Source organism: Propithecus coquereli, unplaced genomic scaffold (assembly GCF_000956105.1).
Source record: "Propithecus coquereli isolate 6110/MARCELLA unplaced genomic scaffold, Pcoq_1.0 Scaffold307, whole genome shotgun sequence".
Classification (NCBI taxonomy): Eukaryota; Metazoa; Chordata; class Mammalia; order Primates; family Indriidae; genus Propithecus; species Propithecus coquereli.
The window spans coordinates 2,523,521-2,537,704 of record NW_012148697.1 but is presented as its reverse complement, the minus strand read 5'-3'; the positions used below and the strand labels follow the sequence as shown (position 1 = coordinate 2,537,704).

The window sequence follows — 14,184 nt, the reverse complement described above, 5'->3', positions numbered from 1 at the left end:
AAAAAAAACTGGGTACTGTACTATATGACTTAAAGAAAGGAGCAGGATTTTAGTTCAGAAATCACTAAACTGAAGATGCTCTTTAATTCCTGATGTCACCTTTAGTACCTATCTGTTTGCTCTTAGAATCACTTAGCCCACATCTGCTACATCCTAGGTAAGGATTTGGCTCCGACCCTGCAACAAATTACACAAAAGACTCTGGGGACAGACCGGTTATACTCCAGCTGGTCTGTCAAACTGACAAGTTTGATGGGGTGGAGGCAAACAATGATCAGGATGGCCTGAACAGATGGCATTAGATTCCTGTGTTTAAATCTTGTCTACTGCAACAAAAAATACAAATAGTACATGTTCCCCCAGACTCCTTACTGCTGATCATCTTACCCACCCAAAATGGCAAAAAAAAATAAAATAAATTTTAAAAAATTAAATTAAAAAATGCCACTTTACCAGAGCTCATCTAACTTTCTTATCACTAAATGAAGTTAGGAATTAATAATTCCTGTGATTAAGATTTGTCGGCAAGAAAAAACCTATTCTCCCCCTATGCCAGGAAAACTAAATGCCGTCCTCATGAAACAGTCTGGACATCAATGACCACAGCCTACTGCAATGTAATGAGCTGTGAAGACTGTTCACTGCCAATGTATACAGCAAGTCCTGTGTGGTACGTCATCAATTCAAGAAGCTGTCTGAAGAAATGGGATAACTAGGAAGTGTTGGACACGGCACTGAAAGGAAGAGGCCATATCTTCTAAATTTTTATCAGTAAAAGAACTGAGCACAGCATATTGGCCACAGTGGGTAATCATTAAATATTTTATGCATCTAACAATTAAGATAAATTTTTAAATGCTTCTATAAGACCTTACAAAGGCCAATTCTCACTTCATTATCTGTTGAATTTTTTACATCTAAAAACACTAGAAAATCATGACAACACTGTTTAAACAAGTGGTCACATTTATAAACTACTTGTGAATAAAAACCTGTACCACCGTAATAACTGAAAAACATTTAAGAAAAACAAAATACACTTCCGAAATAACCATTTTTATTCTTAAATAGGCCAGAGTTATGGAAGAAGGCTCTGAAATTAGCTTTGGAAATGACATAATAGCAGCTAACATTGACTGAACACTCTTTATGTGAAGGCAGGCACTAGTTAAGTGCTTCTCATGAATTAATGCATTTAATTCTCAAAATAATTCATGAAGGTCAGTACTACTTATTAATCCCCATTTTATAGATGGGGATTCAGACACAGTATATTGTAACTTGCCCAGTGTCACACGGGCTAAAACCATTGACTCACATCCAGGTTCTAGAGCCTGTGATTGTAATTACATGCAGTACTGTCTCTTGATACACTAACTTTCATTGAGCTGCTTTTAGTAGCAGGAAACTAGCAGATGAAGCTACTCAGAACAAGTAATAAAACATCAGAGTATTTTCAAAAGAATATAGAAGCAAATCAGTGAAAGATAATTAAGACAACTCTACATAATGGAAGGTGAAATAATAGAAACCATAAAATAAATTTCATTAACAGGAGAGAAAAAGGAAAAATAATTTAATGAAAAATATTTTTCAAAGCCTAAACTACCTAATAAAATACTATGGTAGGAACTGGGCATGAAGGAATCTTTGGACTGCCGAAAATAGTCTTTAACTTATCTAGAGGTTGATTAGATAGGTATATAAATATGTAAAAATACATTATATTATACATTTAAGATCTGTGTACTTTATTGTATATATCTGTATATACAATTAAAAAGCATAAATATGTATTTTAAAATATTTTTAAAAGATTAGGTGGATTTTGAGGCTCCAGTCACTACTTCAAACAATAGGGTAAATAACATCCAATGATCAACAGAAGTTGGCCACATCTCCTTTTGGAATATATCCTATCCACTTAACCCTCTGTAATGAATGTTTCTACATGCTTGACTTTCAGATTTTTTAGACTGGAGTCTGCCCTAAAATACAAAACTATGGTTAACAGACAACATAATTCAGGTTAAATATTATCAAATCCAACCATCCATATGAAAAGGAAATGCCTTTGATAATCTCCCTAGCAGGCGGTAAGCTAAATGTGGCAAAATTTCAGCAAAGGGAAGCCCAACAGCTCACACAATAGCCCTATTCTCTTATCTTTCTATAGAAAGAAATTTCTATAATTAAATCCAAATACGATGTCCTATATCCTCCCCACCCCCTACATTCCAGACCTATACAAAATAAATCCAATTTTATTTCCATACAAAATTCTTTAAATATTTGAAAATGACTATAACCCTCTTCAAAGTTCCTTTTAACCAACCTGAATACTAACATCCATTTACTGCTTCTCATGATTTACAGACCCTTCTCCATTCTAATCAACTCCCCTTAAAAATGAAGCTCCATCATTCTGAACATCTATTTTTATTAAATGGGGAAGGGCATGACACCTCAAGAGTTCACGCCAATCATCTAAAACCCAGGATTGTTTTTATATGAACTCTAATAAACCAGTCTAATAAACTCTGGAATTGAGGCTAGAAACTTAAGTACAGGACTTTACATTTATCTCTATTTTAAATTTTACATTTAAATTTCTATTAAGATAAATATTAAGATATTTATCTTAATGAATAGATCACCATATCTTCTTAAATCCTGAAATTTAGAGAACCACTACTTATAGTTTTGATCATCTGTAAATTCACAAAGAAAGCCATTTAAATTAATTAAAAATGTTACACAGGATGGGGCCAAGACATGAATTTTCTAGCACTCTCTGCATGCTTGCCTCACAGGTAACATCAACTGAAAACTTACTTTGGGAATGACCTTTCAATCATGCAGCATAAAGCCATTTTCTTCTGCCATGACCCATAGATTAGTTCAGAAGATTGCCTATGGTCTGGCTACTATGTCCTTGACCCCTCTAGCAATCCCATAAAAATAGGGTTGTTTTAGCATGACTTAATTCCAAACTACTTATTCTCTATAGAAGCTGTAATGTCCCTTACTGAGCATTCTCGAAAGAGGCTTTTATTTTTTTCTGGTTAGAGCCTGTGCGTGCATACATTTGTATGTATTTGTGTTGGTGCCTTTTTTAAAAAGTTGTGTGTGTGGCAGTCATCAAGGAAGTTCATTTCAGAAGAGTACAGATTACAAATTATTTCTTAGAAAAATCAGTCACTAGGCCTGATAGGACTAAGAACTACTAATTTAACCTTTGATAACTGATAGCATCACAAATTACTTTTAATAATATACAAAAAATTTCTTTTGGGGATAAAATATTGAGCTCCCTGATAAGGAGTTTCTAGGACCCATCTTTATACTCCTTGATTTTGCGTTCATATCAACTTCCCTCAGTATTTTCTAATTGTTTCACTGTGGTAGAATACTTACAATTTCCATTTTTGAGGAAACAAACCTGGAAACTGAGAGGACGCCACAATCGTTAACAGGCAAAGGGAGAAAGCCATACTAAAGAGGCTATTTATACTCAATATTAACTCTGTCCTCTCAAAGAACTATCGTAAATATTAAAATATACATTCAGGGGAAAAAAACAGAAAGAGGCATTGGCAGATTGGTTTTGAGAGATTTAATGTGCACTTGGAGAAATTAAGGCTATTTTCTGAAGCAATCTTTAAAAAAGAATAAATGACCTAGAAAATACCATTTCTTCCCTTAAATAGAAATTCTTATTCTGGTCTCTTTGTAACTAAAGAGATCATAGCACTGTAGGTGCTTCTTAGAAATTGCTGAGATATGGCTTTCTGGTATATCATAAAAATGAGTAAAGGAAAAAAATGACTATGGAAAAAACCAGTATTTGTTTTGGTACTTTAATTACTTCATTGACGAAAATTATTATTTTATGATACCATACTTAAATCATACACTTTATTAAATGATTTACCCACTATAAATTAAAAAGCCAAAGCATATTACATATTTATCTAATTTTATCAACCTTTCCAAAGCTCAGAATTTTGACTTTAAAAACTATCAAAGATTTGATCAGCTGGGAAGCTCTGTAATAAAACAGGGTAGGTAACTAATTCACCAGCAAACAAAAATCTAAGTCTCACTCAAAATAAACTGAAGCAGACAACTACAGAAATGCAGAGATATAAAGGCTTTTTCTGAAAATCGACTGCCTAAATTATTAGTCATAGGGATTTATTGCTGTTAAAAAATTGGAATTTTTTTTTAAAAGAGACAAGGTCTCTCACCCTGTCACCCAGGCTGGAGTACAGGTGCATGATGATAGCTCACTATAACCAAGAACTAAAAAATTGGAATCTTCACATTCAGGAGTGTCTGAAAATGGCTCTTGACTCTTAATGAAAACATTGAATATAATAGCAGCAGTGTACAGCTCCACCAGCCCAAGAAAGCCAGATTTATTTTCAACAAGTTTTTGCCATATTATGTACAATATTTTAAATAAGTATAGCGATGAAAAGAACAAAACCCAGTATGAAAATTTAAAACAGTTCCTGTAAAAATAGGAACACACCATATAAAATGAATATTTCAGGACTCTACTAATTTCTTTAAATCATGTGCCTTAGAAGTGAAATAGTAAGTCTTTTTCCCAGATTATTATTTATGTAAGAGAACCTACCAAGAGTTTATATAAGCCAGTCTTTTCAGGATAGCAGAGAGAAAAGAGCCTTAAATAAATTCCTCAAAATAAGAAACTACAGACAGAGAAAACAGGCGGCTATATGGGTCCACGTGGTTGTTTGGATGATTAAATGAGATGTGAAGTACTTTTAGTATTTAAACATGCTATGTCTGAAAGGAGTTATTCTGCTGTGGGGCTATGTTAAAGGAACCCAGGTATTTTTGGTTTTTGTCTTAGACAAAATTTGGGGGAATATTTTGTTAAAACCTTGTAGAAATAAATTATGTTCACTATCATAAAACACATGGTTTACCAATGTTACTTTAATACATACAATTATTTCCAGTAAAAAAGCATCAGTTTTTCTTGAACACTCAGACACTATAAACATGTCTTCACACAGTTCAAAAACACACTGCTGAACCACAAGATCTTTGTGGAGGGGAGGCGTTACCTTACTGAGTAAAAACCATAGTTGAACCTAATCAGGAGGAGGCATACAGACACTGATCAATAGTATTAATAATATTTTTCTTCTTAAGCTGTATGGTGAGTACTCACGGGTTCTATTTAATCTCGTTAAGTGCTATATGAGAAAACTAAAAACTGATCTTACTTCCTAAATTAAATCTTAGTATAATTCCTTACATCCATGTTCTATTTATATAACCTATTATATACCTTATACTCCAATCTGAACTGTTCATTGTGGTTTAAAATTTTTGTTGTTAAATATTATCATACATTCAAAACCTATAACCTACATGGGAAGTTTTAAAGAATGTTAAAATGAACTTCAGTACCTAAATTAACTCCCTCTACTCTCTTCTCCCTACCAAAATCTTTACTTCACAATTCTGTCATTACCGTTTAGGAAGATATTGTTAAATATGTACCAACATTTTTCCTTAAAACAAAAAAATGCAGTTTAATACAGCGTAAACTCTGGAGCCAAACAACCTGGGTTCAAATCCTAGCCCCACCTCTTATAAGACATGAGATATATACGACCTTTGAGAGGTTTATTTAACTTTCGGTGCCTTGGTTTACCTCATTTATAAAACAGGGAACAATCAGTACTTTTTCTCATAGAGTTATTGAGAAGATTAAATGAAATACTTAGCATATGCTGATACATACTAAATATAATGTGTCAGCTATTATTATTGTTAACATCAAGACTGTAAAACAAAATTAAGCACGCTGAAACCTGTGAACTGGATTCTTTTTTAAGAGTATTATGGCTCTCACTAAAATTTATTTCGGTGTTCTTGCTCATTCTGAATTTTCAACCTGACAGTAGTAAGTGATCTGCTTCCACCTCTATGCTCTACTCCTAATACTCACATGACTCTTCTTCAACATTATCAAAAGTCTTTAAAGTTTGTGAAAATATCTTGCCTTTCCTACTTAAAGAAGCATGAGGATAGGGGTCATTCCTTTTTAAAAACTCTCCTAGGTAACTTGCATATAAGATATGCTCATTATTTATTAAATAGATTTTAATGGCACTATTTCACTTGAAGTAAAACGCTAAGTAACCTATAGGCTCACTTAGTCTGAGATACTCCTGGTGTTTAAAATGTTACTTTAGGCCAGGTGCAGTGGCTCATGCCTGAAATCCTAGCAATTTGGGAGGCTGAGGCAGGAGGATTGCTTGAGGCCAGGAGGTCAAGATCAGCCTACGCAAGACCCTATCTCTACAAAAAATAGAAAAATTAGCCAGGCGTGGTGACGCGCACCTATAGCCCCAGCCACTTGGGAGGCTTAGGTAGGAGGATCACTGGAGCCCAGGAGTTTGAGGTTGCAGTCAGCTATAATGATGCCAATGCACTCTAGCCTGGGAGACAGCAAGATCCTGTCTCAATCAATCAATCAGTCAATCAATAATGGTCTTTTAATACCAGTACATAAACTGAGTGCCATAATTCATATTAGAAAAAAATGAATAAATGCATACAAACTATGGCAACTTACACATGCTTCTGTAATGACTGGACAAGTACATAGTGTTTCTCGATGCTGCAGTATAATCAATTTCATAAATGTCTGTTTTTTAACCTATGAACCAATCAACAGAGCCTTTTGAGAAGCAAATCTCACAATAGAACTATGCTCATTAAAAACCTTAGAAAATACTGATTACTTTTCTCTTATGTAACTTTCTCCTTCTCCAAGAAGCGTAAGAACAATCTCAAAAACGACACTAAAAAGCAACTGTAAATTCTGCACTCAAAAGTACAGTATCATGGCTTCTGTTATAGACAGGGACTCTGTAGGCTTAAAGCTGAAAGACTATATTGAGAAGACATGACTGTTGTCTTAGAATACTTAATGAGTTGCCATGTAGAAGAGAGCATACACTTAATTTTTGGTATTCCAGAAGGCAACACAAGTTATAAGGCAGCAGATTTCTGATATAAGGGAAGAACTTTCTGAAAATTAGACTGTCTAAAATTGGAAAAGGTAATTACATGAAGTAGTGAATACTGTATCACTGAAAATGTTTGTGAGTACAAGACTGTTTTTTAGCAATGTTGTAGAAAAGGTAAGTATGTGATAAAGAGCTGGAATATAATCACAAATTCCCCTTAATTAGAATATTCTTGGATTTTCTTAGTACTTAAAGTCCCCCCAAAGTGATGGCCTGATGCACAACACTAACAACGCAAAGGAGTATGCTTATGTGCCTGATAGCCACCGTCTATGTGAGCTATATAACACATCATCCTGAATACAGGGCATCTCACATTTGAGAGGTTGGAACATCCTATCCCTATTTGTTGACTCTGTGATCCAATTTTCTCTCTCCGAGTAGAGCTAAATTAAGTTCACTACAAATTTCATTCAAAGAATTTCACATCATCCCTTGATACAACTGAAGATCCATCATTCCCCTGACCCACCAAGTAGAGAATGGGAAATCTCCAAGACACATAAAATTTAGAAAAGTGAGGAATGACAGAAAATGGACAATTGGAATCTAATAATTCTACTCTATCAGACTTGCTACCAGAACTACTGCCTGGGTGGAATAATTAACTGAGTTTAATATATTCATATTTGTCTCATATACTCATTGGGGTACTAAGAAAAAATTTTGACTATAAAGAAAGTAGAACATTTTTAAAAAGAATCAAAAGACATAAATAAACTAGAACGTAAATCCTAAAAGTACATGGAGGCTCCTTGTGCTTTTGTGCATGTTTGAATTCAATTTCCATAAAACCTAAACTACAGCCCTCATATAAAAAAATGAAACTCAACTGTCATTTAATTAATATAGACATGACACTGGTGTATTTTTTTTTAAGCTACAAGAAGAAAAGGTAATGATTCTACATCCACTTAACTTTACCTAAATTCACCTGAAATAAAATCTAAAAACACTGAACTGCTAGATAATATCTCCCATACTCTCTAAATTTCAGAGGAAAACTTCTTAAGCACTATTTAGCAACAGTTTCATTACCAAAACTAAATAATGCTTCATTGGAGCATGGGATTGAAAAATGTTATCACACAGCAGATTTTGTTCTTTTTTAAATCCAAGCTGCTGAGTGGTTTTATATCAGACTTTAGGTAGTATATAGTCCACTGTAAAATTAATAATTTTGATACCTTGGAATTACTTTTACTAAATAAAAATTATTTTGTTTCCTCTATGTTTCTAAGGATTTTCAAAACCTAGAAAATATTTTTTAGCTTATTTCTGTTTAACAGCTTAAGACATCTACTAATAGTGAGGAAAGATACAACATCAGTGTGGCATGAGGCTGGCATTCAAGTAATAAGGTTCTTGTCCTGGCCCTGAACCTATTTTACCTTGAACATGTCACTCAAGCCTCTGGATCATGGTGCTTATTCATAAAATAACTCAGACTAGATGATTTTAAAGACTCCACTTCATTCTGAAATTGTAAAATATTATGACTTTCATAGTGAGGACACTCCCTCAAGATGACAGGAACCCTTATCCTTATGCTAGCTACAGTGATTTATTATGGATGAACCCAAACAAAATAAATGTACAATGTCAGCAGTGTTTATGCAAACGTGATCAAATACACTGGCTTGAAATATGGGTTAAACTATCTCAAGAGTCTTTCTTGTCTAGATAATATCAATATTATATGCTGCAAATAAAGCTCTGAAAAGCTGTTAAGAAACTTACAATTCAACCAAGAGAATTAACTCTGCTGACTCTTGAACATAAGGGGAAATCTGTGAATAATAATTTCCTCCCATCCAGTATCTATGGCACCCATTTTTTCACCCTGCGTGTATGTGCCAGAGGAAGATGATGCTTGTGTGGCACGCTGGAATCAAGGGTATGGCGTAGAATGTGCTGATGGTTATAAACAGTATAGTCAACAGGTTCAAATGAAGCCCTTGAGAATACTACCTTCCCAGTAAATAATAAGAAACTAATGGGGTTTAGTTAGAAGTATAAATGGTTTTGTTGTGCTATTTGTATTGCATATATGTATACCACATGGTTAATTCCTTAACTCTGACAGCACTGAATTCGCATAAACAGCATTGATGTACTGTTAATATTTCAACAGCTCCACTTTATAAAGTCTAATAATCTGGTCCAATAACTAAAATAATCCAAGTGAAAATACGGATTTTGTAGAATGAAGCAATTCACAGAGGTTTATTTATAATTATGAAATCAGTAAAAGTAAACAAGCAATCCCTCCCAAACTTAGTAGGTGAGGAGGCCATGTAGTACAAATGTGGTATACTGATAAACTATTAATAGCTGCTTTCAGAAATAGCAACGCTGAGTAGTGTAGTTTTGAGACCTCTATGTCCGTTAATTCATATTGTAAGGACTGCCCGGAGAACATGAGCTATTTAAATAAAATTATAGTGTCAAAATGTTGGGAAAAGGTATTCTGGATATAAGATAGGAAAAGGAACACAGTCCTAAAAGATGCACACAAATAAGCAAGTAATGGGGGAGGGAGAGCTCTTGTATTCAACTTACAGCTGAAAAAAATTCAAAGATAATATTAGTCGTAAAAATCTACAAAATGATTGTAAACTAGAGAGAGTCTGAGTTTCTTCGAAGAGCCTGAGATGGTGTGTATATGTGAAAAAATTAATGGAGATGTAAGCCGGTACTGCGGTATTGTGATGATTTAACCACAAATGCCTTCCCTATTTAAATATTCCAATCAGTACTGTTAGTACACGTACCTCGGAGAATTCTTTCCTCATGGCAACGAAGAAAGTCCCAGATTCTAACAGTGCCGTCATCAGAGCATGTAGCAAATTTATTATCCGTGGGTGAGAAACTGTTACATGAAGACACACAGCAGGGGAAAGAAGTCAGCATTTAACAGATTATCTGTGCTTCTCAGACAGGGAAAAATAAAAATACTGTGCTGCATTATAAATAGGAGAGGGAAGTATCCAGTGAAGAAGCCCTTAAAGAGAATGTTGTCAGCTAACACACGCATCTCAAAAGAAGACTTCAACTGAGTAGTTGCTTCTTAGTTTTCAATCATCAATATTCAGAGACTTTTACGAGTGTATTATCAGTACTAATGCTACCCATGCTCCTCCTGTCAGTAGTAGTTTCTGTCATATCAACAAATCACATATAAGTTGATTTAAGTGTTGAAACTAAATGCATTCTATTTTTGCAATATTCCTGCCGTCTTTTAAATCACACAGAAATACTGCTCAAAAAATTTAGCATCAGCTTCTGCCTCAGATACTTCATGAAATGATAAGCTGAAAAATTGTGGGAAAGCTATTAAAAACCTGGTTGCTGAACAGCCCTACATACAATGTTTCTCATTTATGCAAAGGTCTGTGTAAAACGTTCACATCTTCTAGGGCGAGCTACTCCATGAATGTTGCACCTTTTGAAGAAAACTTTAAAACAGGGACATTCAGACTTATGTTTAAAGCCAAGGAATCAGCTGCAAAAGAGGGAGCCAGTTTATCTTCTCGGTACTGAAAGATTTTCAAGTTTCTCAACTAACTCTAAGAACTCCCTTGAACTTTTGAATCCTGTGACTAAGAAAGGACCAACAGTGAAAACTCAGTGTATGGGTATGACACTAAGGCAAAGTCTATGAGGTAGAAGCATGTTTATCCAACATTTTCTGTTAAGATTTTGAAAGCAGAAACCAATGACTACAGTGGATGTTTCTATAACGATGTCAACCTCCTCCCATACATGGGTGGTACAACCTTAAAGAATGCTGCTTAGCTTTATTCTGAGGCTGCAGCAATTCTTCAGGCTTGTGTTTGAAACTTTTTTTCCAGTTTACTATACATATCTGATTGATATGTAAAAATGTACAACTCACTGAAAATATTTTAAACTCCACTTATTACATTTGCATAACTGATGTTATCAACAGTGAATCAGAAGAAAAGTCCTAGAGTCTTCTTGACAATGGTCTGCTTACAGCTGCAAAGCTTGAAGAACCCATTCATTAATCCGTAAATGTTTGCCACATCCAGAGAGTTATCTGTGAGGGTTTTTAGTTCTATACTTTCCTTTTGAAGTCATGGCATAACCAAGCAAACCAGGTCTTCACTTAAGCCTTTTTTTCTTGTATTTTGTGTGAATTCTGAAGATGTTCTCTGTAGGCTTTAGATTTTATTCAGTTATATAATTAAAGACTGAATTCTTTATTTGGAATGAAATATTCTTATCTTACACAGTAGATAATAAAAAAGAATAACGTATACACATTATTAGCCATAAGTAAAAAGAGAAAACCAGTGCAAAATGCGGCAGACAATACATCTCTAACATATTGCAAAGGCTGATGATACCAGGACAACACTACTTCAGAAAGGTGCCAGCGAAATGGTGAATGTGTGAAAACAAAGGAAAATATTGTGTTTATAGGGTGCAGAAAGTTTCCCAGAATCTGACAGAGCCCATGCATCTCTGCACCCAGAATACACTTAGAGAATAATTTAACCATGACAATAGGGACTACAGAAAATGGTATATTGTGTATAAACCTGGCCTCTCTAATCGCCTCCTTATGTGCCTGGAACATCTTGACGTTGTTCATGTTCGACTGCCAATATTTCACATATCCTCCGTGGTCTGCTGTCAACATCCACATGTCATTATGTGACCAAGTCATGGCCCTCACTGGGCTGTCGTGAGCCTGTGAAAACAGAAAACATTTGTAAGATACTGCTTCAAAAAATACAAGATGGAAGGCTTACAGGAGTAATTATTAACTCACAGTAATGGTCTGTCCAATTATAAGTTTAACAATGCCAATGAAGTGACTATATCTCAAGTTCTTTACACTACGACAGGATGACGCTACCATCTGATGATTACTGTTACCTGTAATATTGTTTCAAAATTGAAAGTGAGTCCATTCCACAAGGTGAACTCTCCACTAGAAGCTCCAGTTACCAACCGTCTTCCTTCTGGAGTCCACTGGGGGAGGAACAAAGACAGGTTATACAAGGGCACAAATATTCCCATTTCACTAATTTTGAAAACATTGAGAAAGTCTTTATTTATAAAAATAACTAATAACTGAGATTAATAGATAAGATTAAGTACTGACTTTCACTTAAGTGCAGCTTAGCTTTATAAGCAAGTATTTGTCAGAAAATAACTTATCATTAAGTTCTTTTCCTGTGTGCAGAGAAAGCTCTATCACTTTGGCTCATTAGCTAAATTAAAAATAAGTACATTATAAGTACACACTCCTATGCACTCTATAAAGCATGTCAAAATAAAACATGCGAAGACCTCATTTTCCTAGGCTACATGGTAGACTACCATAAATAAGGTAGTCAGTAGCCAGAAAAACTCAAAGACTCAATGAAAGAATTGGTGTCTTACAACTACTAGTAGACAACTCAGACAGAAAAGTTGCCAGTGTTTTATAAAAAAACAAAAACAAAACAAAACAAACCAAGATAACAATAAATACCAATTTAAGGACATTGAGGCTATCAAACTTTCCTGCAACTAAATGTACTTTAAAAATCATTGTAAGCTCTCCTCCAAAGTACCAAGGAGTGACAAGTTTTATATTGATCTACTTTCAAAAAAACATAATACAACACAGTCATGACTAATTAACATTACATCGATTTTTAAAATTTTAATTTTATTGATACATAATAGATACAGTATTTTTGGGGAATCACTACACTGATAATTTTATTTTGCACTTAAAACCCTTTTTTGCATTTAAAATAATTTTTACGTCAATATTTTAATGTCACAATTTGCATATTGAAGAAATTTATGCCATCATGTGGTCAATACAAAACACAACATATTTTTGCTTATTTTTTATTTTCAAGTTTCTATGATGGAACACCCAACTCATTTTCCTTAGAAGATGCGAACACACAAAATGCTAATATAATAATCCTACTGTCCAAAATAAAAACTCTGACAAAGTTGAAAAATACAAGTGTGCTTATAGGAACAGCAGGATGAGGTATATAAAATGAAGACTATTGGTAAATTACATAAATATATGTGACAATTTGGCTTTTCATTGCTTACCCATAGGTCATGATTTTCACTGCCACAAATAAAAGCCTCCTACCCTCCCAGTTTCTGTTATTTACTAGGGATCCCAACCCAGTTAATAACGAAAGCAACCAAACTGACGACAAAGAACCCACAGTTTATTTAGTACCCTTTCATTTGGTCTATGCCTCCACTATGTGCAAATTTTCCCTAAGACCTTACAGCTTGATCCCCAAATGAGAAAATTTACCCACCTAATAAAATATCGGATGTTCAGATTTTGTTCATTTCAAAAAGGTTTTCTGTGTTATGCTAAGAGGATATTAAATTAGCTGCGCATTACATCCCTTTCCAAAGTCCCTGATCAGGAAAATTATACTACACATTGGTTGGCTCTACTCACACGACAGTGTTTCTTTACTGATGTTTCTACTGCTTAAAGCCTCTGGGGTAAATAGGAGGCCTAAGACTAAATACAACGATTTGTAAGGACCTCAGGCTGGCATCTCTTTCTCCCAGCCCTTCTCAGTTCTCCCTTCTGTCTATCACAACCTTCTAATATCAGAAGATCTGTTTATTTTGCTAATGTGCCACTAATGTTTATTACCATGATTGCCTTTACTCTGTTCCATTTTTTTTCAATTGTTATTAGCTCAACTTTTGACCATTAAACCATCCTACACCTCTGGATACTATTAACCAACAACTGCATCCTCAGGAAATGAAATAATAAAAACACAAAGAAAATGATTACACTATCATCTATGGGAATATTAACTGGATACCTAGGAAACAGAGATGCGAAGATTTTATCATAAATTCCCTCAAATTTTTTAAACATGTGAATGTTCTATTTATTAAAAATTTTTATTTTTAAAATCTCAGTGAAAATATATGAAATGCCTACTATGTACCTTCATGGAGCTGACAATTATGGAACAACACAGTTCTTCAGTTCTCCTCAGGTATTTTCCTTCCTAGTGACACACCTGAGAACTTTTCATTCACTTTGGAATGCTGCCTTTTTTTTTTTTTTTTT

General features: G+C 34.3%; 1 protein-coding gene across 2 annotated transcripts in view; it reads right to left on the bottom strand.

Moving 5' to 3' along the window:
* Positions 1–14,184, bottom strand: part of WDR33 (WD repeat domain 33) — a 102,084-nt gene that overhangs the window by 46,480 nt on the left and 41,420 nt on the right. For both annotated transcript variants that reach the window (XM_012649949.1, XM_012649950.1), the window contains exons 4-6: positions 11,991–12,086; positions 11,651–11,802; positions 9,857–9,954 (exon numbers count right to left, since the gene is read on the bottom strand). In XM_012649949.1, the coding sequence (XP_012505403.1) occupies positions 9,857–9,954; positions 11,651–11,802; positions 11,991–12,086 (346 nt within the window). The remainder of the gene's footprint in view (positions 1–9,856; positions 9,955–11,650; positions 11,803–11,990; positions 12,087–14,184) is intronic.